Source organism: Odontesthes bonariensis, chromosome 9 (assembly GCF_027942865.1).
Source record: "Odontesthes bonariensis isolate fOdoBon6 chromosome 9, fOdoBon6.hap1, whole genome shotgun sequence".
NCBI classification, from domain to species: Eukaryota; Metazoa; Chordata; class Actinopteri; order Atheriniformes; family Atherinopsidae; genus Odontesthes; species Odontesthes bonariensis.
In genome coordinates this window covers 8,875,618-8,900,910 of record NC_134514.1, presented here as the reverse complement: position 1 = coordinate 8,900,910, position 25,293 = coordinate 8,875,618, and the positions used below count along the sequence as shown (strand labels likewise).

Here is a 25,293-nt window from a genome sequence, read left to right as displayed (position 1 = left end):
TGCGCTTATTTTTGATTATTACAATAACAGTGTGGCCACATCATGGATGTGGTATAGCCAACGTTATCCTCTTATTTTTGATTGAACTTCCTGTATTTTGATGAAATTACAACGGAACGTGTAACTTCCCTTTTGTTTTCAGATTGATATTAAAACGTGTTTGACAAGAAATGTTAATGTCTACCTTTCACATACACCAGCACACTTATTATTTGATCCTTTTTGATAGTTTCAAGATAAAAAATGAGAAGTTAATTCACAAACACGTGAAGATACACGCATGAAAATAGATGTTTATGTATGTTAAATGCAAAACCAGCTAAATTAAAGTTTTTATTTGGAATATGTGATGATTATCATTAATAAATAAAATTCCTGCTGTAAAAGAGACATGGAATATGTACTATAAAACACAGTTTCTTGCAAGACCAGTGTTCAAAGAGCAATTTTGACTTTTAAAAGTACTAATTCAGCTGTGTCTGTATACTCAATAACAAAAGTCATAATTTTACTGAAGTAAAAGTATAAAAAATACAGCAAAATGTAGTCAAAGTGTCAATTATTCAATTGTTATTTGATATTGACACATATGCCATTATTAGATTGTTAAAATCGATGCTTAATTACTCAAGCTCCAGCACTGGAATTACCATAAAAAGCAGCAAAGGAGCACTCTACACAAGCCATTATCTCATCAGTAGTGAAAACAATAGAGAGCAGGTTGATGACTCTTTTCTTTTTAATGTATCTTTCATTATCAGGTCTTATCTTAAAGTGCTGCAGGCTGTCTTCAACATGTTTTACACATACACAGATAAGTGAAAAAGTAATCTTTGCCCTCTGAAACAGTTAATCATTCAGCTCTGACACCAAGAAAGTAAAGGAGTTAAAAGCCAGTAACATTTAAAACCCTGAGAGGACTCCTCCATCACCGGTGTGGCAACATGACGGCTAAACAGTCCGAGGATTCCTGTGGAGACATGAGCTTAGGGAACGAAAGCGGTGGGCTCCTTGTGAGGATCAGAAAATTCAACCCTAAAGAAGTTTTCACCTGGTAAGTGGATAAAAGAGATAAAGAATGAATCAGCGGAGTTTTACATCTTTAAAGATAAGCTTTAGTAAAATACACTTAGACTGCAGTCAATTCTCATTTAGAAAAGGCAACATATGTGCACATACTGCTGGATTATTGATTTGAAGGTTGTAGTTTCACAAATGACAAAAGCCAAAATTCCCTTTAAACAATCCTGCTAATGATAGAGGTTTTTAAGATACATTTCCACAGAAAACCACATGCAAAGGGCACACCGTCAGCGTGAAAAATAAATTATTCAGCCGCCTTTGTTCATGGGTTAGACATTTAGGACACTGGAACAACTAGCTGAAGCCAGCTGGTGACGATGTCATTTTTTAATCTTGCTTTTGATATTCTGAAAATAAACTGTCACAATCACGTGAATGATAAATTACAACCTCTTTCAGTTCTGAGGGTTTTATGTATCAAGGGATAAAAGTGAAATATCTGATTGTTATTGTCATAAAATCAGCTGAATACAACCTCAATGACAACACATGATATAACACATTGTGTCGTCATTCAGTTAAAAAAAAAACTCAGCCGAAGCCAAAATGCAAAGCAGTGTCCAACCTTACTGCTTCCGTAGGAAATAAAAGGGTAAGTAGCAGCCAAGTGATGATAATCAAATGCAGTTGATTCATTGATTAGCAGCCAGTGAGAACACCTCAATAAAAGCAGATCTTCTGGCAGTTTGTGGGGTTTTATTTCCCTGTATAAAATTTGTAGTTTTTAAAAACCGAAATGCAATAATTTGCTCAAAATTTTTTGCCTGAAACCATTTTTGTTTGAAAAAAAAAAGTAGATGTAATACAGAACAGGTGTTAGAAAGATATTCGACACTTTGGAGAATATATTTTTCCTTCCAAAAGAGTAACTTGATAAGATCAATATCACTCTCAATAAGTTGGTTGTAATTATATAGTTTGTCTGTATAATTCCCCTTTGGGATAAAAATTTGATTTAAAAAATATTTGATTTATTCCAAAGCAGGAAGACTTAAGTAGAAGCCCCAATCAGTCTGTCTAACTCAGGCTCCCACCTGCCATCACTGGTGAACAAGATCCTGAGATTTAACCCTGACCCAGAGAGAGAACTCCCCCGTTCTCTGGTTGAGAACCGAGCACCGAAGGTTGTCGGTGCCTGTCGTTACGGTAACCGGAGAACCCACCGGCGGACGCCAGCTGTGATGGAAGCTGTCAAACTGAAGAATCAGGCCTTTCGGGCTTGGTTGTCCCAAGATTCACAGGAACTGGCCATAAGGGCTGTAGAGTTGGTGGTTGGAGAGGCATGGGAGGAGTTTAATGAGGCCATGGAGAAGGACTTTCAGCTGGACGTAAAATATTATCTTTAAAAAAAAAAAAAGGTAACTTTAAGAAACTGGTACATGTGCTCAACAACTATTTGGCAATAAACACTTGGCAGGTCGACAAAGGAGACTACCTGGTCTATCATATTTCTAAGAACAAGATAATAAACAAACATGTAAAGACCAACATTTTCTACATCGGTGTGACAGCGTCATCAATCTTCTCATCTAACCCTTGATAACCAAACAAATAAGGCTTCAGAATTTCCCAAAAGTGTGTATTTTGATGCTAATCACCAGCCATATGTTTTAAAAATGAATACATTTACCAAAATGGTAATTTTTCTGATTTTCAGGCAGCTGGCCAAGACGCTGCTGATGGGTCAGGGCCTGGCTGGGTTCATATGTGGGACCGCCATCTCCTCCCAGTATCTGGCCACAAACTTCCACGTGAACACACCCATGCTGCAGAGCCTCCTGAGCTACACGCTGCTGTGTGCCACCTACACCACCATGCTGTTCTGCAGAACAGGTAACACCTTCAGTTAGCACCTGGACACCTGAGATAATACATCTGACACACCGTACGAGTCATTAATTGGTTAAGTGAACTCATTTTTCCTTTAGATGATTTAGTTTTAGAATTTTATTCTATATTTTAGACTAAAATCTTTCTCATCTTCTTTAGTAATGTACATACTTGTAAGCCAATTATTTCTGTGTTTGAGTATTTAACAGTTTTTCCAATTAGACTAGTTGAATATGTTTGCCACCACTTTCAGATTTGTTCTGTTTAGTCTATTTTAAGGCAGAATATTTCTATTTCTTGGTTAATGTGCAAATTTCCTACTTGACAAATAGAAGAAGCAAATGCGGTGAACAGAATTGGTGTGGTGAAACACATCAATACTGAAGTTCAGGGGTGTTCCCCTTTAAAACGTAGGGGATGGCAATATTTTACAGATTCTGAAGAGGAGATGGTGGAAGTACTTACTGCTGGGGCTGGTAGACGTGGAGGCCAACTATACTGTGGTTAAAGCGTACCAGTTCACAACCCTCACCAGTGTGCAGGTGAGAACTGGCTGCCTTTGCATGGGTTTGTATTTTCTCATGTTTCAAGGGTGAAATAAGAGTCATATTTCATTTACGGGCAGTATGGTGGAGACATCACAGCAAGAAAGTTTATGGGTTTCTGTGCAGATTTTGTATGCTTTCCATGTTTTTATGTGGAGTTTCTTTGGAATGGTTCCCCCACCCATGACCCTGAGATGGACTGCAACACCCCCAAGTGTCCTCAGACAAGAAAAAGCTCTTATAAATGTTGTGTGTACAGTTTCTAACCAATATAAGAAAGTTACAGATCATTGATGTCAGTGTAGATTCTCTGTCACCAACATGGTAATCCTAAGAGCTTAATAAGGGTAACTGGACGTCTTCTACTTCAGAGATTTTTTTTTTCAGAGATTCCATCTCGTCGTCACTTGTTTCTCCTTTTAAAGAGTTTCTACTTGTGTTCTTGTCTCCAGCTGCTGGACTGCTTTGTGATCCCGGTCTTAATGGTCCTATCCTGGTGGATTTTAAAGACACGTTACAGAGCCGTCCACTATGTAGCAGTCTGCATCTGTCTCCTTGGCGTGGGGGCCATGGTGGGGGCCGACCTGCTGGCTGGAAGAGATCAGGGCTCCAGTAAGAACTCTCCTGGTGTAAACTGTTTGGTTTAATGCAAAGGGTTGCAGATATCCTACGTACTGATGCTGATTGTAGATGTTCGTTAGAGTTGGGTGCTCTTTGGTATTAAGGGAAAATAATTCATTTAAAATTTGAAAAGTGTCTTTTTTAAACTTTTAAATGTTGTAGATGGGCTTATTATAAAGCCTTCGGTGCATCTAATTTGTTCTTGGTTTACCTTTTAAAAAACAAAGAAAGTCCAAGGACCTCTTTAAAAAAAGATTGTAACAGAGCAGGTTAACTCCTGAGACCTTGGTTTTCTGTTTGCGGTCTCTTCATTTCTCTTAACTTTAACTCCTAAATCTCATTGTCAGAAAGGCAATTTTATCAGTAAAAATAACTCTACTGCTAGTTTGTTCTTTATAGCATCCTTACTGAGTTGTAAGGAACATTTAAACCTTCATTGTTCTCTGCAGTAAAACATTTTGTGTCTTCCAATGAAGCAGTTTGATCAGAGTTCAAATAGCCCCACTCAAGTAATCTAAAAAACATATCAATGGAGGAGAATTTATTTTCATCACAAAGTCGAATTAGACACACATAACAGCTTTAGGTCAGGATTCAGATTTGATTCAGGTTTGTGTTGGAGCTGGACCCAAATTAAAGGTTAAATACCAACAAAAAGATAGCAAATCATGAACTGAGCAGTTACTAAACTAACAAACAGAAAGACCTGGAGAATATATAAACTGAGGGACTAATTACAGGAAGTGAAATAACTCTTAAAGATAAAACAAGATCCAAGTGATGACAAAAGGGAAGCCCAGAACATGTCTCCTCTCTCCTCTGCAGCCTCCAACATCTTATTAGGCGACGGTCTGGTGCTGCTCAGTGCTGCTTTGTACGCGGTCTCTAACGTGTCTCAGGAGTACACTGTGAAGAACCTGAGCAGGGTGGAGTTCCTCGGCATGATCGGCCTGTTTGGCACCATCATCAGCACCATACAGATGTAAGTGTGTGCACATGTGTTCAGTCTGGACTCCATCAAGTTTTTGTTTCATTCGGTGTCTTTCCCTGCTTTATTCAGGGTGATCCTAGAACGTAACGCGGTCTCTACCATCAAGTGGAGCTGGCAAGTTGGTCAGTATTCATCTTACAGACGGACACTTTCAAAACAAAATGCAAACGACATAATAACACCACCAAGCACTCTCAGAGATACTGAGTGCTGCAAGGTGTTAGATGGCTGACAAGCAGTTCTGAAGACAAGACCAATGTTTTCCACTTGTCAAACAAACGTTATAATTTAATTTCTTGTGATGTAAATGAACCAAATAAAGACAAAGACAGATAAATAAGCAGATTTCCAGCCTTGTGTTACTGAAAATGAACTTAAAACAAACTGATTCTTTAGCTCGGTGAACAAAAGTTAGCAGCCTTGGTCATATCTTTAATGCTGTTTATTCTTTACAATTTGAGGGCGAGTTTTACAGAGTCAGAGGAGACCAGAGGAGATGTGGGTGAAGCCCACTCAGCATTAAGGCCATGGTCACACCGCAACATCTTATTATACAATTTTCAGGAAAGCAGAGGAGTTGTTTGGACTTTAATGTTTCAGTCATTTTGATGTGAACTAACAGCTGGACATGTCTTCTCTCAGGGCTCCTGTTCTCTGCCTTTGCATTGTGCATGTACTCTTTGTACAGCTTCATGCCCATAGTGGTGAAACTGAGCAGCGCCACCTCCGTCAACCTCTCCCTGCTCACTGCCGACCTCTTCAGCCTCTTCTGTGGGATCTTCCTCTTCCAGTATAACGTGAGTGTTGTTACATTCACAGCCTCAAAACTCTGGATTTCATGCATTAGTATGCATGGGATACACGTTATTATCCTTTTCACCAAAGCTTCCCTGTTGGCCTAAAACAATTAGATGCACAGCTGTGCACCATGCGATTCCTTTTTGTAGTTATTCTGAACATTTAAAGCAAGTAGACTGACGCAAATCTTCTGCTTTCAATATTCACTAAACCACAATATCTCCTGGTAAGTAGAATTAGCTAAAAATGTATTTTCTTGTGGGGCTGAGAGCTGAACCCAAAACAATTTATTATTTTTAAAGTTGGATTTAATATAGCAAAAAAAGCCAAGATTATTCCTCTCAGAACATCTCAAGTTCAGAGTCGTCATATTAAAAATCAAATCAAATAAAATTTATTTGTATAGCACATTTCATGTACAAAACAATTCAAAGTGCTTTACATAAAAAAAAGCATTGCAGCAGGGAGTGGAAGAAGCATTAAAAATACATAAAAGAATATAATGAGAAACAAATCAAATAATCTAAATTTAAAACCAAGCAACTATTACCTTAAAGGGCTTCGTTAGGCGCTCCCTTGCTGGGTCACGATGACCCATCAAATGATCCACAGCAGTGTAAATGAGTAATCATCAAAGTTAAAGGATAATCTCACCTGCATGTGTTTTCACACACAGCACCATGTGCAGAATATGAACTGTGTATAAACATCGTGCAATACCTCAGTGACTGGAGGAATATTTCATGATTTTCTCAATCTGAAAAAACTGACTGGACCAGTGAATGAAATCAAATTCAATTCAGTCAAATTAACATTATTTGCATTGCTTTCAATGATTTATTTGCTGTAAATGATCATTTGGGGGCTGCATGGTGGTGTGGTGGTTAGTGTTGTTGCCTTGCAGCAGGAAGGTTGCTGGTTCAAATCCCAGCTGGGGCCTTTCTGTGTGGAGTTTGCATATTCTCCCCATGTGCGAGTTCTCTTTTGGGTACTCCGGCTTCCCCCCACAGCCCTGAATTGGATTAAGCAGGTATAAAAAAATCAAAAACATTTCTTTATTTCAACTTTAATGAAAAATCCAGAATGAATATGCAAACATATTTAACTTTAAATATTAAACCACATTAACTAACTTGAAATAGACATAAACAAAATGTGAATTGAAGGTTTCTACCTCACGTTTATGCACAGGCATCTTTTCCTGGACAGCGAGGCTCAGACATTAATGCGATATGAAAAACAGAAAAGCTTTTTTTGGTCACACTTTATGATAAAGCTGCAGCTCATATTCTTAAGTTATGTTTGCTATGCATTTAAAGACAGATTTCTGTTCCCTAAAACTCAAATTGTGGCTTAAATACTGCGCTTATCCACGCTCCCTGAAAGCAGAACAGCACCTGAACTCCTAAGTCTCTCTCTCATCAGACTGGTTGTCAGTTGTAAACATGTGGATGAAAATATGAATTCAGTTCTGTAGATAAGACTTGTATCTTTTTTAAAGGTTTCTTGGGCACTAGTAGCTTTTTTTGACACAAGGTGGACAGGAAAAGGGGCAGAGAGAGTTGCGTACATGAGGTGCCAGCTTAACCAGTTGAGCTACGAGGCACCCTAAATAAACCATTATTTAACAAAAATCCTGCAAACATCACATATCAGTTAATCTGCGATATAACCCATGAATTAGTCTTCCTTAACTGATGATCTATTACACATGAAGTAATCCATTAAAGTCATGATGACCTGATCAATTGTTAACTTTGAGTAACAGGACTCAAAGAATTATTTACTTTAAGTATATGGTTTGTCCTCTTATTATATAGTTTAGCTCAAATCAGGGCTTTTCATTGGTTTTACTAAGTTTTGATGTTACTTTTAGCTATTTTTCTCCCAAAAACATGCAACTACACAAATGAGCCAAAAACTGAGCTAAAAGAGAACACATTTATCAAGTGGCCACAAAGCTGGACACCAAATTCTTCCATTTGTGGAATCAAAAATCCCCCAAATACCTCAAAAGATTCTGACACAGACAGTTTAAGGTGCTGAGAAAGAAAGTGGAGTTCAAATCCATGAAATGACAGAAGCAAACGCGACAAATACTTAAGAGGGTAATTAATTAATACAATCAATTCCACATATCTGTAGGGAAGACATGCAGCTGTGTTCAAACTTGTTTTTCCTGCTGATGGTTGATTGTAGAATGAACAGCCTTCTTTCTACTGCTACTCCCATCAGGTGCTTTATATGCTTCTGTTATGCTTCAGTTTATCATTTTATTTTCATTTTATTTTGGGTTCCATCATCACAGTTTTTGTTCATTTCAACTTAATTGTGTGCGTTTTAATCTTTGCTTTTGCCGTTTCAGGTCTTGTTTAAATGTGACGTTCAACCTTGAAATTTGCAATGAAATTATTGATAATAGAAATCCTATAATATTCTGAATGGGGATCACAGGTGTGCACGTACGGTTACTGCAGAGAAAATTATGTGAAGGGGAGTCATAGCTACAAGATGCACCTTGTTATTCAGGGAGATGAGAGTTCATTATCTTGTCTGGTGGTAAAATCTGTCCCAGAGGAGTCATTCCTTATTCTTTAATACTTTTGTGCATCCTTACGTCATCAGTTGTCTTTGTCATGCCATTTTAAATTGAACTGTTGGCTCTCTGCCCCGCCTCAGTTCTCTGGACTCTACCTGATCTCCCTCGTGGCCATCCTCATTGGTTTCATCGCCTTCAACGCTGTGCCGACGCCTGCTAACCCCACAGACCCCGATACCTCCTCTTCTCCCCCCTCCATCTGTGAGGAAGGTTATGACAATCCCGTTGAGACTGAGAATGACATCACGAGGAAAGAAGTGGCTGTCAGGATCCCAAATGTGGAGGAGAATGAAGATGAGCGGCAGGGGTATGAAGATGAGGAAGATGGGTGGGAGGAAAAGGAGAAGAGGAAGAAGAGCGCTTCAGGGGCATCACAAAGATATGAAGATGATGAAGATCTGGCTGTTGGACAAAGCACTAAGATGTGAACATCAGCAATAACACAATACAGTATAGAGTTTTAAACATTTATTTACTTGTGCGTATGAAAAGTAATGAAGGAAATACAAAATATAGAAAAACAGAGCGAATACAAATAAAAGTCAAGTAGATTTTTTTAAATCTTTTTTAAAATAGTTTGTCAATAAAAAAAATAAATAACTTTTGACGGCCTTAAGTATGCAGTCCTTAAATCCACTGACATTTAAAAAAAAAAACTGTTTACATACAAGTTTAGATAACATACAAACACAGAGCAGCATGAATTAATAAGTTGAGTTGTTTTTCTTCTAATATACAAATGTTTCATCCAGACAGGAAAAAAAGAACAAAACAAGCTTGTGTAGCTTTGATGAATTTAACAGTTTAACAATTTAATATCTGCAATGAGGAGCATTTTATAATTTGGTGTCTTTAACAAACACTTGAGATGTCACTTCATGGTAATGAAGGTAATTTAGGTAAATACATAAACATGGTGGTAGACACAGTTTAGATAGGTTTATTTCTGCAAAGGTACAATACAATCACTGAAAAAGCGTCACGGTTCTCAGTGAGAGGATGAAGGATAAGGATCCAAACTCAGGACCATCAGATGAACAGGAGAGAAAGCTGGTAGATGCATGATGGTTTTAACAAAATTAAACAAAGGCTAAAACTATTTATAGAAAAATGCAGGAACAAATTAAAGAAGAATCAAGGAAAGGATTGTCGGACAGACTGATTCAGGAAACTAACCTGGATTAGAAAACCTAAAAAAAAAAAAAAAAAAAAAAAAAAGATGATTAAGATCCACAGAGAAACAGCAACATATGACAAAGCAGCTGTAAAACTAAAACAAGTGGACCAAAAAGATCAGATCTATCAAAATAAAACAGGAAATAATCTAAGAAAACAAAAGTCAAAGTAAAACTAAATCACCAAACAGTAGATGGTGACAAAAAATGGGTTTTAAATGGCAGAGCAGGACATTATATTAAGTCAGATTAGGATGACACAACTTTAGCAAAGAGTCCAAAAACAATCAGTGTGACGGATTTTCATATGCAGGACATCTGAAGGTAAAATTCCAGTTTTCTTAAAAAGGACCATTTCTCTAAATTCAATCTTTTGTTGCTTGAAAGATTTCACGATGTTTCATTTACGTGGATCAAACAGAGAATATTTCTGCATAAGATGAAGTGAAAGTAAAGATGTAAAGAAGATGTTCTCACCTTTCTTAAATGCAAGAAAGTCGAAATGATCCACCTCAGGTCCCACACTGTGGTTCCCTGACACCTCTTTACAGTTACAAAAGTCAACCGTGGTGCAGTTGGTTTGATATTGGATATTCGACAGATGTCTTTTTTTTCCAATACCTCCCAAGCCATGTGACCTAGTGACTCCAAACCAATGCAGAATAGTTCTCCTATGTAGTACCAACCACACACACCTTTTTTTTTTACATCAATTGTATGCACACTCTATTTTATATGATGTTTTTTCAAGGAAAAGCCATTATTTCCTATAGGGAATGGTCTCTATAAAATAGAATGACCGCCAACTTTCTGAATTCGCCGCTGATAATCAATCAAAGTACTTTACTAATCCCGCAAGGGGGAATTCTCTTGATGCAGCAGCAAACAGCACACATAAGTTATATTATAGACAACAAAATAGAGGATAAGCCAAAGAGATCGAACAGGTCGACGCACCTATAATAGAAGATTTGGTTCTGGTTTTAAGCCCGGCTGTTCCTCCTGGTTTCCTGCTGATTTTGTGATGGAGCTCCTGGTGATTCATTGATGCAGTGAAAAGATACGAGAGAAAATGACGATGCAGACACCGCAGAGACCGAGTGATGGACAGAAGCTGCATCAATAACATTCAGTAAACAATATCACAGCTGTGCAGGTAAAACACTGATGACTTTTCTTCTTGTTGCTTCATTTCGTCCTTTTTCTACAGCTTCTTTTTGTGTCTTGTTGTGTCTGCTCCTCTTCAGGCTTCTTAAGAGTTTCTTCATCCTCGTCCTCACCGGGGATAAATCCTGTATCTTTCTGCCTGGTTCGTTCTAAATAATAAGAAAATATTAATAGATTTGTACAGTACATGGATTTATTTGGCTCTTATTAGCTGCTACTTTTTTCTTCTCTTGCCTTGATCCTTCAGACTGTTTCTGATCGCCATTTCTATCTGCTCCTCCTCCGACATTCGTGCGATGTACGATTCTGAATAATTAGATGTGTCCTCTGCTGCGTAACCTTCTGCTGGGTGGGAAGATCCTGCAGCGCCTTCTTCTCTCGTGTTAAAGCCTTGACGACGCACAAATAATATGAATAAATCAAATTAAATAGAAAAGACCAAATGAATTTGTTATTTTTAACCCGTGTATATTTGTAGCAGATTGATTGAATTTAGATAAATGAGTATTAAGTGCAGATAAACATTATTCATGGAGTTCCACATGGTACTTGGACCAATACTTTTCACCTTATCACATACATTCAGGAGATCTGTAGCAGGACCGAGTCTGTATTTTTCTGCAAAAATCTGAAATTACATCCTATGAATTGATCACTTATTATAGATTCAGATACGGATGAATCTGTGTGTCAAATTCTCTATGAGAAAGAAGAAAAAGACGCAGGAATTGTCGAGCAGAGTGCTGGCTGCACTGAAGACACAATCTGAATCTAAACTTCACAGTTTTGGAAACCCTGGAAAACATTTTGGAAATTGGAAAGGAAATTCATCCTTAAATTCACATATAATGCACATCGCTAAGACTACCTTCTTTCACCTGCAAAATGTCAAAGTTAGGCACATTATGATGCTGAAAAGCTACCCCCCACAAATTAGTTTGAATATTGTAATTTCTTATTATCAGGTTATCTAAATAGTCCTTAAAAATAAATAAAAAATCCAGCTTCAGCTATCAGGATCCTCTCCAGTGGAACCAGCTGCCTTGTTTAGGTTCAGGAGGCAGACTCTCCGTCTCAGGATTTATTCTGTCGGTCCTCGCCGTTACAGCCTCATGTCCTTCCGCACGGTTTCTGGTACTCTTGTCATTTCCAGTTTGCCTGCACTTAAGGTTTTCTTTTGGCAGTTTAGTTTCTTGGCGTCTTTCTTTCAGCTCAACCACACTTTCTGTTGGAGTTTTAAAATAAATCAGTACTAGCTTCCTTCTGCATTTGGGTCCTCATCACATAATTCGCCAGAAATCTTAACAGTTTCTTAAAAGGTGACCCATTATCCCCTTTTTAAACAATTTTACAACGTTTCCTGAGGTCTTTTTGAGATGTATGACACAGGTTTTGGTCAAAATACCTGTTGATTTAAATACACAGTGGCTCCCTGACACTTTAATAGAAACATAATGAAGCCATTATTGCAGGCTTACCAGAGTCAGCAGCAGAAGACAACGCTTTCTGGAATAAGTCTGAGATAACTCGTACTAATGCATGTGTACTGTTCATTACTGCGTTTAAAGTATTGTGCTAAACTGTTACATTATTGATCATGTGTCCTGTGAGTTTGTCGTTTTGTCTTTCTTCAAATAATGCAATACCTGAAGAACTGTTGAAGGGACGATTTCCACCTGAAGATACAAGCTCTGATAGGGGAAAAAAACGAAAAAAACAAATTCATTATAAGATATCTGCACAAACCTGCATCTTCTCACAATCTGATATTTCTTTAAAGGTGTTAAAGTTGACTGACAGATTATGAAATGCTATTATCTCACAATAACTGCTCACACCATTGTGAAACCTGTCCAGCAGAGATTCTTACAGGTTGAAGGGCAAATAAACATTTAAGTGGAAACAGTCCAAGGCTAAGACAAACAGAAAAGGATCCAGATCTGAACTAAATTCAAAAGTTAGTCACTTTTAAATTGGGCATCTGTTGTGCAAACAAACAAACGTCGTTAGGAGTCTCAATTTAAAAACACATTCAGACCTGCACATGTTTCCATGATGATCTTCAGTGGACCCAGAGTGTACATTAGACCCACCAGGATACCTGCCAGGTGGCCGACCAGAGAAGAGCTGGAATGTGAAAAACTACATTATACAATATACTGCTCAGTTCTTCTTTAACACGAGAGATTTCATTTTGGTAAGTGATATTTTTCATACTCTTCTTCCATTGTTATAGCACAGTATTGGCTGTCAGCACGTAAACCATCAAATACAATTGAAACTACTTAAATTCAATGTGGGAAACAATCGACTGATTAAAATTTCCAGTCCATGTTAAAACTTAAAGTTAGATTTCTGAGAGTGCAAACTCCACTTGAAAGATGAAACATTAAGAATAAAGCTAAAGTTAATATTTTAAAAAAGAAAAAAAAGTTTGTACAGTTCTAACCAACTTAAAAGTGAATATCTGGTCTGAGCTCCTTTATTCTGAACCCTCTCAGACGAGCTTTCTGTCCTTTCTTTAAGGAGTCTTCAGGAATAGTTCTCCAGGCTTCTTGAAGGACATCCCAAAGCTCTTCTTTGGATGTGGGCTGCCTTTTGTTCCGTTCTCTGCCAACATGATCCCACACTGCTTCAGTAATGTTGAGCTCCGGGCTCTGGGGAGGATTCATCCCTCCATCAGACCTGCTGCCACTGATTTTCAGCCCACTTCTTGTGTCCTTTGGCACAGCTCAGCCTTTTCTCCCTGTTTCCCTTCCTTAAGAACGGCTTCCTGACAGCCACCCTTCCATGGAGCCCATTTCTGATGAGGCTTGGGCCAACAGCAGATGGATCAGCTGAAGGTCCAGATGCATCTCTCAGCTCCTGTGTCAGGTCTTTGCTGGATGTTTTCCTCTTTCTTAAGGACATCACTTTCAGATCCTGTTCATCTGCTGTAGATAGTTCTTTAGGCCTGACACTTCTTCTTTTGTCCTCCACTTGTCCAGTTTCCTCAAATGTTTTAAGGACACACTGCACACCATGCTGAGATATGCCAAGTTTTCAGCTAACAGCTCTTTGGGAATCACCTTGTTGCTGCAGAAATCCTGTTTTCTGTCTGTCACACTGTGTTATCTTTGCTGTTTTTCATAGAGAAACTGAAGAAATGAACAAATGATGTGTCTGTGTGACAGACTGCTGGTAACAAAGTGCCTAAAGATACAATTTAAAACAGGTTCTTTGCTAAATTGTCTGTTATGTGTCGACACAACACTGGTTCATCATTTGAGTTAGGAGCCTTGTCCGCAGTTGAATGATTCATAGGTCAGTGTTAAGTGTTTAGGTACAAGAACTGGACTGAAAACGAGTGAAAAAGCAGCAAAAGTCCAAATAAAAACTTTGAAAGACCTTCAGAAAGCCTGAAGAACTATTGATCAGGACAACTTTAAAAGATCAGGAGAAAATCTGGCTTATTCTGAAGTATTAAGGGGTGGCTCAAGACTTTTACACAGTACTGTACCATGTCAACCTCCAAACTTTGCTTGTAGTATCTCACCTAGGAACAATGAGATATATCAGCACCAGTTCCACCCAGCTCGCAAAGCGATTGGACACCCGTATATTCAATATGTGGGTCACATCACCTGGGTTGAAGTGGTTACTGACCACCTTCAAAGCAAACAGGACACCTGGAAACAGACGTGTATTAAGATGTTTGCATTTCATAAGGATATATATTGGTCAGAGAGAGATATCTTTAAGATTATGGTGCTTCAGTAAAAATTATTTACCTGAGCCCAAGTTGAAATATCAAGATTTAACGTTTAGATTAACGCTTAAAATCACAGCTGTTTACAGGTACGTTTACTGTTATTTTCGGTTCATTTTAATCTTAAATGTGAGGATTATTTTTAATTTTTTTTTTAAAGTTTTTACATTTGGATACTTGTAGGAAATTTGTACCTGAAAAGCCGACCACACACTCGCTGCTGAGAGACGGCAGGTCGATGAATTCCACTAAGCGATCAGAGCGCTGCATGAGTTTTATCATCAGCATCTGTACCAGCAGGTAGACGAGTCCGGTGAGCAGAGAGAAGACCGAGAGCAAGTAGAGGAACCAGCTTCCACCCAGACGTCGCTCCAGCATGTTGCCTTTCCACAGGAATGACACCATGTTGACGTAGAGGTGCAGGTCATCCATGTGATGCAGGGGGGAAAGGAGAAGGCGATGCCACTCTTTAAACCTGTACACCTCCTCGAGGCTCACACAGGCCTGAGGATTGGATTGATAAGGATTAATTACTGTTGTGTTACAAGTGTACATACAGTTTGATGTGCTTTTGTCGTGGATTATAAAATGGGTGAATCGTAGCTCTGGTTTTTGAGTCATTTGTCTCATTGTGAGCACACAAGAACCTTCCACATACTGTCCCCTCCAAAAGTATTGGAACAGCAAGGCAAATTCCTTTGTTTTTGTTGTTCACTGAAGACATTTGGGTTTAAGATCAAAAAAGATGAGTATGAGACAACAGTTCAGAATGTCAGCTTTTATTTCCTGGTATTTACTTCTAGATGCGTTAAACAACTCAGGATATATCACCATTTGTATTACACCACAGCATTTTTAGGTGAGCAAAAGTAAAGGAACAAATAATCTTAAAGTAAATAACATTTAATATTTGGTGACATAACCCTTGATTGCAATAACTGCCTCAAGCCTGCGACCCATCGACATCACCAAACTGTTGCATTCTTCATTTGTGATGCTATTCCAGGCTTTTACCGCAGCTTCTTTCAGTTCTTGTTTGTTTCGGGGGGTTTCCCCCTTCAGTCTCCTGACTTCAGGAGGTGAAATGCATGTTCCTTTACTTTTGCTCCCCTAAAAATGCTGTGGTGTAATACAAATGGTGATATATCCTGAGTTGTTTAACACATCTAGATGTAAATACCAGGAAATAAAAGCTGACATTCTGAACTCTTGTCTCATACTCATCTTTTGATCTTGAACCCAAATATCTTCAGTGAACAACAAAAACAAGGAATTTGCCTTGCTGTTCCAATACTTTTGGAGGGGACTGTACATCCACAGCCATCCTGATGCTTGTCTTAGCAGTGAAATCATCAATAAATGCCAAAAAACCCAAGAGCAGACGCAGAACACTGGGAGATTTAGAGGATCCGGGTAAACGTAGGACTAAGAGAGGAGGGAGACGGTTAGTGAGGAACCGATAAGGTGATTTGCCCAGACAAATGTCAGTTCTTACGAGGTCCGGGTCGTCCAGGAGGCGAGCAGGCAGGTAGGGGAAAACAGGAAGGTGTCAGGAATCCAACAGTGAATGCCAGGTCCTTACACTGGGAATCCAGAGTGAGGAGAATCAACGACAGAAGCAGCATTGAATAGGACAGGAAAGCAAGGTAAGTACTCTAAAATAACTCTATGGAACACAGGAGTCGGCCCAATTACCACCTGTGAAGTAAGATAATCTGGCGAAGGCTGGTTGCTCCTGCAGCTGGATGAGGACAGATGAGGAACAGGCATGAAGGCAGAAGCAATCCAGACTCCGTCCCAGACTTCCTGGAAACCTGCTCAAGCCCACCTCAGGCCCAGAAACCACAACAACACAGCCAGGAAAAGATTGTGACAGTGTTAAGCCCAATTCGCACGGGATAAGTATTACCTATGGACCCCCCGTAATTTGGAATAATTGCGGAGAATGTCTGAGTTCTTAGTCCTGTGCGAATGCGCCATGTCCGTGATTTGTGGGGTAATAATTCCGCCGCGAATTACCTACTGTATTTCGGCGAAACACAGACGTCCTGTGGTAATTTAAGTCCCGTCTGAACGCACACCTGTGTGTTCAACCTATGTGTACAACGAAGTACAACGGGGCAAAACAGGAAGTTACGACAATTACGGAATATCCGCTCATGATGTCTGTGATTTCAGTAAATTACAGACTTTTGCTTGTCCCGTCCGAATGCGCCACAAAAAATTACAGAGGTGCGGGGGTAGTTGTGAATTACCAGTGATCCATAGGTAATACTTATCCCGTGCGAATTGGGCTTTAGCTGTTCTGGTAAGGAAATGGTCATTGGGAAAAGGTAATGGAGGACACAGCAGTCCAGGGACAAACAGATGGCGAGTGAAGTATTTAAAGACAAAGGCGGCAGAAAAGCAAAAGACTAAAAATACAACAAGATAAGAGAAAAGTTAAAACAAGCGAGGAACCAGATTCCAGAGATTATGGTTGAGCAAAAACCAAGCAGCTTAGATACGGAGAGGACTGATTCACTTCAGGTGAGCGTGGAAGAGGCCAGGAGAAAAGATCCAGACAACTGAGGACGCCCAGGGGTAATGACATAATCTTATCCCTTAAATTCTGTCCCCAGTGTTTAAAGTGCAAACAACAATGCCAACGAGAGGACAAACCAAGACAATAATAAACCCATAGAAAAGTATAAGAGTCCAAAAGACTTATTTTATTTTCCAAACAAAACGGAAACTAAACTCTGGAGCAAGAACAGACGAGGGAAACCATGAATGAAACAACAACGAGGATCTGACAAGGAGGGAAGGAAACCGTGTTTGAATTCTGTGGGGAGAGTGATTAGTGACTGAGTGCAGCTGAGGATAAGTGAACACCAGCGGAGGGAGCGGAGCTGATGACCGAGCAGGAGGGAACTCAGGAAAAAGGTCAAGGAAATGGCAAAATACATCGATCGTGACATTTTCTCTTCTTCCCACAAATAATTTTACTTCATATCAACAATACTTTCTTCTCAGTGTATCAGTTGCATTTTTAGAAATTAACTACCTTTAAGTTCTTCAATACAACACACACTTAAAGTAACACCCTTTCGTCAAACTTAATTAGTTAATTGGATGTGACAGGAGAACTCTAGTTGACCCCTGGTCACGAGGTGAACTCTAGTGACCCCAGGTCATGAGGTGTGTGGGGGGGGGGGGGGGGGGGCGAGGGGTTAGGGGGAGTGGTGTTAGGGGAGGAGTTATGGGAAGGAGTTTAGGTAGGGAGTGGTTAAGGGATGGATCTAAATATTTATTGAGTGTAAAATGAAAGATTGTTTGACCATGACCATCAAGTATGAATCATGTGTAGCTAATTTTAGGAGGGGTGGGGGAGAAAGAAACAATCTATGTTAATGGCATGCGCATGTCCATCTATGCGTTGACCCTCATACTTTGCTACTGTGCTTCTAAAAGATTTATTTCTCTTCAGTTGCACAGTGGAAAGAACATTTTCAGGAACCATGTTACTCATCCTTGTAACTTACTAAACATCTAATTAGCTATGTTCAATATGATATGCTGTATCGAATGCAATTTGTTATTAATAAAGGTAATCACATAGGAGTCTGCATACCTATTAACTAACCCAGAGTGAATAAAAGTTTTTAAAAAATAAAATCCTCTTCTGATGACATTGAGGGTAGACATACGCATAAGCATACGCTTCATATAGTGAGGCTGTGAACAGAGTTTCAAGTCAAGAGTATGCTCCATTGTTTTACTTCATGAGCACCAAGCATGAATGGTCTGTAGCTAATTTTAGGAGGGGTGGTAGTAAGGCTGGAGAGAAAGAAACAATCAATCAGTTGAAAAAGAAATGACTTCCTAAAGCATGTTTCCTTTACACTTCAGCTGTCTCTTCTCTTCATCGTATGTGTTTATCAGCTTCCACATCCCAGAGCAGTTTATGCATGACTGTTGCAAATGCAGAGTCAAGCTTTGGACCGTTATGCAATAATCACTACTTTTTGCCATCAAAGCTTGACTCTGCATTTGGATTCTGGAGTTATAAAGGTGTCAGATCATTTAGAGACTTATTCCTCAATGGTGTGTTTGTAGATTTCAAATCCTTGTCAGATAAATTTGATCTCCCCCAAAACCATTTCTTTTGATATCTTCAACTTTGGAGTTTTGTTAAGGGCCACTATACTACATTTCCACATCTGCCTCAGGAGGCATCATCACCACATATTCTTGATAAGCCGTTTATGCAAGTGGGACTAACATTCAAATGATATACTTTTATTCTGAAATTAAACCCCCTCTCCTCTTGACAAAATCAAATGTGAATGGGAGGCCGAACTGGAAGTTCAGTTTCAGGACGAATGGTGGGATAAACCCCAACTACAAGTGAATTATTCTACATCATGTGCCCGTCTTAACCTAGTACAGTTTAAGGTGGTACATAGGATGCACTTAAGCAAAGCCAAATTTGCAAATTATTTTCCTGGTACTAGTGAGGCCTGTCATAGATGTACCTTTGTTCCATCACATCTCGCCCCCCACTTTTTGGACCTGTTCATAGCTGACAGGTTTTTGGAAGATTTTTTTTTTTAAATCATGTCTGAAGTTTTAGAGACTGATATAAAACCTTCTCCATTTATTGCTATTTTTGGGGTGCCTCTGAACTACCCTACGTTCAGCGCACAAAAATGTAATGTACTATCATTCGCCTCTCTAATTGCCCGTAGACGTATCCTCCTACATTGGAAGTCACCAATTGGTCCAGGACTGCATACCTGGACAAAGGATATGATGTGATTCTTAAAACTGGAAAAAAATCAAATTTTCTTTAAGAGGATCAGTTGAGAATATTTTCACTACATGGCGGCCTTTCCTCTTTTATTTTGACAAAGTATCTGCAGTTTCCAACCTGTAATTTTTAGCTAAACTTGTAAAGTATTAGCCATAGATTAGAGCACATTATACAGACTATAAAATGCTTAGGTTTGCTTGGGTAAAATTATAATTACAGACCAATGGGGGTGGGGAAGGTGGATGGGGTTTCTTTTCTTTTGTGCTTGTTTTATGTGTGTGTATGAAATAGAAATAGATATTGTAATTCCTTCTCCTGTGACACTGATTTTGGGTTTACTGATAATCTGTCCTACTAAACAAATGAAATAAAATAAAAATAAATATATATATATATATATACATATATAAATGTCTCTTCCTGATAGCTTCTTGATTTCTTTAAAGTTCTACATTGATGTTGTATCTTAACAACAGCAAAATCATTTTTTAAATCCTAGCACTCGTAAGAACATATGCAGCCGTTCTCTTGACATGACATTTAATTAGCATACAACTATTTAATTTCTGCACGTTTTAAGCTTTGTATCCTCTTACATTATTAACACTATATGTGAAATCTCGAGTTTAGGGTCACAGAACAAGATATGGTGCCATCCCTGAACAGGATGACACACAGTGATGCACACGAAACAAGAGATGCAGAGTTGTAATGTGTTACTTCACTTGTCGTATCATAGCTATGCTGTAATTGTAAGACCAGTCTAACTGTTTGTGTGTAATTTCATTACATTTCAAACTTCCCACATCATGTCACACTATGTTTAGTGCGGATGTGGGGAGGTCAGATATTAAGAACAACAGGGGTAAACTAGGATTCTTTTATCTTAGTCGACCCTCAACACGTAAAGTTAACTGATTTACATCCATTGTTGGTCTCTCCAGATAGCAAATTGACATTCTTTATTGGAAAGTCTCCCTATACCCAACTTCTGAAATGAATCTATCCTCCCTTAGATTGTTGTGTTAGACTGCAATTGGTGAAAGTGCTAATTTGTCTCCAATCTAGTTTTTAAATTTGATGAAAGGCATAGTTTGTCTTTGGTTAAAAAAAAAAAATGATAATGGTAATAAAAAAGTAGAATAAGATTGAAACACTGGATAATGCTGCCATCATCTACAGTGGATGGAATTTTCATGCTGGTTGGATATACAATTTAGGATACATTTTCTGTGTCATGAAATGTTCTGTTTCAGTAGAACCATTATCACCATCGCACTATCCACCATGCATGTGTTGAACTCTGCACGAGTATTAATTCAAAGATGTGAGAATTGAATCATTAGATGCAGAATATTTAATATTGTGTGGTTAATTTAGCCCTCCTGCCCTCTTTTAGTTAAATTAAACAACGTTTCGCTTTTTAAATATCACCTTTACTGCAGTTGCAAGAGACACCTAGGCTACATATATATATTTTTGGTTTTCATTGTCTGCAAAATATTGCCTGTCTTCATTGTCCTCACCCATCACCAAGATTTTGTATGTCAATTTATTTATTTTTCTTCTTTTGTCCGTAGCTATTCCAGACAAGAATCGAGTGTGTGCCGGTATTCCGTTTAAGTTAAAGCTGCCGTCTGCAACTTTTTTTTAAATTTTTTTTTTTTTTAGTTATATTAGCTTGAACTGTCATGGGATTCTGGTAGTAGAATATTAAATAAGCTGTTTAGGAAAAATCCCGAATTCTGTAGCTCCCTCTGAAGCCTGTAATCGTGCTTGCAAAAAATCGAGCGCCCCGGCTGTTTTTAACCAATCACGTTAGATTTATTATTTATCCATTATCTGAGCAAAACAGTCACCAACCATGCTGAGCGTGAGTCTGCCCCCAGCTTGTGTGCCCGCAAACTGGTGTGAACTCAGTGCACAACCTTGTCCACAGAGGGGGAGGGACCTGAAAGTTGTATCAGTTCCAATTTTCCAACTTTAGACTCAGAATTTTGAAAACCTGCCGACGGCAGCTTTAAATACGTAGCTGTCTTAAATAAACCAAGGTGGGGAAATGGGGTTAAAGAACCTGTTTAGCGCCTTCAGCTTAAGTTGATTAAGATTTACACATCATTAGCACATAAGATCAAGAAAGGTGTTCGGGTTCAAAATCTTTTACGAATCAAGCTTAAGAATAATATTAGCAGGGCGTTTTAAGGTTACATTCATGTAAAATCTAAGAGCATAAAAGAGTTTGGTGGGCACAAAATTTACAATTATAAGGTCTGTATGCAGACCTAAAGCAAGGAGTTTTACTTTCAGCTTAATCAAATCTTTCATGGTGCTTAAACTATCAGAAAAATAACACAAAACGGAGCTGAGGCAGTAACCAATATGTCTTAAACAGTTCAAGAAAGATGAGACTTTGATCATTTTTATTATATTTAATCCTGAGTCTCCAGGAGATCAGTATATTTTCTTTGCATGCTCACTTGTTCGTGTGTTTACTCATCAAATCGAACAATTGTTCGTGTTTGAATCTTACCACAAAGCCAGGTTATAGTGTTTTGATTTCAAATGAAGGATGGATTGAGCAGAGTCTGAAGTATTTAAGGCTAAATGAAGTCAGGCCTTGTTTGCTGGTTAACAGCTTAACTACAATCAGACATTAAGTCAGATTCAGGTCCAATATTTTGGAATGTTGCAATAGTAACATTATTTTAGCAGGAATATATGTGAACTGGTTTATTGAAGTTTTTAAGAGCAGACTCTAATGTTATCCACTTTCACCTTTGACTTGTCGCACTAAACATGTTTTATACAGTGAGGCATTATACTTGTAAAACAAAAAAAAAAAAATAAAAAAAAAAAAATAAAAAAAATTTACAGTGGCTTCAGTGTGATTCATCAGAAAGTTGGCTTATTTTCTACAGTTCCTGGTTGGACAATTGCAATGCACCCCTTAAAAGGTACAGTGGAAAGATAACTCTTGACTACATTTCTGTGTGTGTGTGTGCGCGCTCGAGTCTTTTGCTGCCGTGAAGATTTAGTTCATATTTGCGTTAACAGCTCGCCAGTAACAGCAAATGCAGGATATGACTTGTACATCTAACTATCTGTTACACGTATCTAATATAAATGTTTAACTGGACATTCACGAGATCTCAGAATAAAAGATGGAATCAGACATTGGTAGTTCTCAGGGTGACCGCTGAGAACCTGACCCTGCTGGAAAAGGGACTTACCACTAGCTCCAAATCTATTTTTTCTAAGTCTGTAGTTGCCAAACCACTTGGCTGTACCCTGTTCTCATGAGAACATACTTAGTGCCTCTGTGACTAAACTGTTCATTCATTCATACAGGTGATGGTGATCATTTTCCCCACTGTGGAAAATCAAATTCTGAAGTTTATTAATTGTTGACTTTAACTAATCACAAGGGAACATCTATCTCTTTACACCTCTGATCAGTTCTGATCACTTCGCAGGTCACTTGGTGCTCAGGTGCTTTAGGAACATGCTGCACTCTGTTTGAAAACTTTATTTTGACTGTAGTTTATTTATTTGCATGTTGTTAGGAGGTTTTTACATCCTTTTTTTTAATTTTCAAATTTTTTATTAAATTTTTTAAAACTTAAATAACTCTTAATATCAACTCTAAACACCCCTAGGAGATCAACTTCTGGGTTGTTGTACAACAGTCATAGTCACTCAGGAAAATTCCTACCATTGCTGTTGCAGCACAGGGGATGAATAAGGTTTTTTTTTTTGTTTGTTTGGTGGTTTGTTTGTTTTTTCATTTTTAAAACTTTTATTCACTCCGAGCTAGTTAATAGGTGTTCTGATTCCTATTTAGAAGTAGCCTGCTTGAAGTAGGCTGAGAAATCTGTCTGGTTTAGTATTTGCTCCTGGATGAAGTTTCCCTGAGATTTAACACTTAGAAAACGGTCAGCACTCCTGAAAACTTAGTTGTTTGTCTTTGGCTATGTGTGTTTGCGTGTGTGTGTGTGTGTGTGTGTGTGTGTGATTACCTTCATTAATAATAAATTGCAATGAATACAGCAGATCATATTGAATATAGCTAATTAGATGTTTAGTAAGTTATAAGGATGAGTAACATGGTTCCTGAAAATGTTCTTTACACTGCTCAACTGAAGTTAAATAAATCTTTAAGCAGCAAAGTAACATAATGTATGAGGAGTAACATACACATGTTATTCTTGTCCGGTGGAGATGCAGATATACTGTTGGTGTGAGATTATATTAACAGCTCCTTGTGCATATGAACCTGTTTCAGGGGTTTTCTCAAATAATCTTTTTTAACATTTTACATAATTACTTTGATTTCTGTAAGAAACAGGGTGAAATTATCACATTGTTCTGTCAGAGAAGTGAGTTTTTTGTTTTTTCATTATGTTTCTTATCTCATATGAACTAATATGTCATAATTAGCTGGATGTTAAAAAAGAAAAGAAAAAGAAGAGTAGGCGCACTCTCTGTGTCTTATTCAACTGAATGTTTGCATGTGACCTTTCCCACTTGTGGCTGTCTTGTCTCTTAGACCATGGGATGAGACTTTCGTAACAAGGCTGCTGGATGAGTGCATGCAACCAACAGTCATGCACAAACTGCTCTGGGATGTGGAAGCTGATAAACACATACGATGAAGAGAAGAGACAGCTGAAGTGTAAAGGAAACATGCTTTAGGAAGTCATTTCTTTTTCAACTGATTGATTGTTTCTTTCTCTCCAGCCTTACTACCACCCCTCCTAAAATTAGCTACAGACCATTCATGCTTGGTGCTCATGAAGTAAACAATGGAGCATACTCTTGACTTGAAACTCTGTTCACAGCCTCACTATATGAAGCGTATGCTTTGTCTACCCTCAATGTCATCAGAAGAGGATTTTATTTTTTAAAAACTTTTATTCACTCTGGGTTAGTTAATAGGTATGCAGACTCCTATGTGATTACCTTTATTAATAACAAATTGCATTCGATACAGCATATCATATTGAACATAGCTAATTAGATGTTTAGTAAGTTACAAGGATGAGTAACATGGTTCCTGAAAATGTTCTTTCCACTGTGCAACTGAAGAGAAATAAATCTTTTAGAAGCACAGTAGCAAAGTATGAGGGTCAACGCATAGATGGACATGCGCATGCCATTAACATAGATTGTTTCTTTCTCCCCCACCCCTCCTAAAATTAGCTACACATGATTCATACTTGATGGTCATGTGGTAAAACAATGGAGCATTCTCATGACTTGAAACCCTGTTCACAGCCTCCCTGTATGAATCGACCCCAGTTAGTTGATTAGAGGAGAGTGGTGCATTTCTTTTTCTTTCTATTCTGAAAATAACCAACTTGTGTTATATTTGCCCTAAAGGGGTGAGGATCGGCGACGTTATCAATCAACTATTTTTCTTAAACCCAAGTTGATTAGCGGAGAGTGGTGCATATTGACTACTCACAGGATATCCTTATTAACCTACGGTCATTTTTTTTTTCTTTCTATTCTGAAAATAACCAACTTTTATTATATATTTGCCCTACAGGGGAGAGGATCAGCGACGTTTAAGAACAATGAACTATTGTTCTTAAACCCATCCACCCTTCTATCATCTCATTGGTTCTCAAAGTCACGGGCTTTACATGACCTAATTACTTTATTAAATTATATGAGGGTCTGCAAAGCTGTCAAACAGCTATTTTTTCGTAACTCATAGGATACTTAAAATGTTGTCAGCTTTGCTCCTAAAACTTAAACTTTCCCTATTTTGTCATTAAACAATCTTTCATTTTACACTCAATAAATATTTAGATCCATCCCTTAACCACTCCCTACCTAAACTCCTTCCCATAACTCCTCCCCTAACCCCACTCCCCCTAACCCCCCCCCCCCCCCCCCCCCACCTCATGACCTGGGGTCACTAGAGTTCACCTGTCAC

General features: G+C 38.4%; 2 protein-coding genes across 4 annotated transcripts in view; one reads left to right on the top strand and one right to left on the bottom strand.

The window, feature by feature from the left end:
* Nucleotides 1-944: 944 nt before the first annotated feature.
* Nucleotides 945-8,989, top strand: LOC142388087 (solute carrier family 35 member F2-like). The gene is made up of 9 exons (XM_075472982.1): nt 945-1,054; nt 2,741-2,916; nt 3,328-3,455; nt 3,911-4,070; nt 4,905-5,061; nt 5,140-5,192; nt 5,713-5,867; nt 8,548-8,746; nt 8,849-8,989. The coding sequence occupies exons 1-9, from the start codon at nt 945-947 to the stop codon at nt 8,893-8,895; spliced, it is 1,185 nt and encodes a 394-aa protein (XP_075329097.1). The 3' UTR covers nt 8,896-8,989.
* A 1,256-nt stretch (nt 8,990-10,245) lies between these two features.
* The window catches only part of LOC142388088 (rhomboid-related protein 4-like), a 40,017-nt gene continuing 24,969 nt past the window's right edge, over nt 10,246-25,293 (bottom strand). For all 3 annotated transcript variants that reach the window (XM_075472985.1, XM_075472984.1, XM_075472983.1), the window contains exons 5-10: nt 14,752-15,061; nt 14,345-14,477; nt 12,848-12,936; nt 12,456-12,500; nt 11,044-11,199; nt 10,246-10,958 (exon numbers count right to left, since the gene is read on the bottom strand). In XM_075472985.1, coding sequence (XP_075329100.1) covers nt 10,831-10,958; nt 11,044-11,199; nt 12,456-12,500; nt 12,848-12,936; nt 14,345-14,477; nt 14,752-15,061 — 861 coding nt within the window. In that variant the 3' untranslated portion in view covers nt 10,246-10,830. The remainder of the gene's footprint in view (nt 10,959-11,043; nt 11,200-12,455; nt 12,501-12,847; nt 12,937-14,344; nt 14,478-14,751; nt 15,062-25,293) is intronic.

Bases quoted from the DNA above. Each gene is read 5' to 3' on its own strand.
- LOC142388087 (XM_075472982.1), top strand. From the start codon at position 945: ATGACGGCTAAACAGTCCGAGGATTCCTGTGGAGACATGAGCTTAGGG. The intron at 2,917-3,327 runs GTAACACCTTCA...TTTAAAACGTAG, and splicing joins CATGCTGTTCTGCAGAACAG to GGGATGGCAATATTTTACAG. The intron at 5,193-5,712 runs GTCAGTATTCAT...GTCTTCTCTCAG, and splicing joins CAAGTGGAGCTGGCAAGTTG to GGCTCCTGTTCTCTGCCTTT.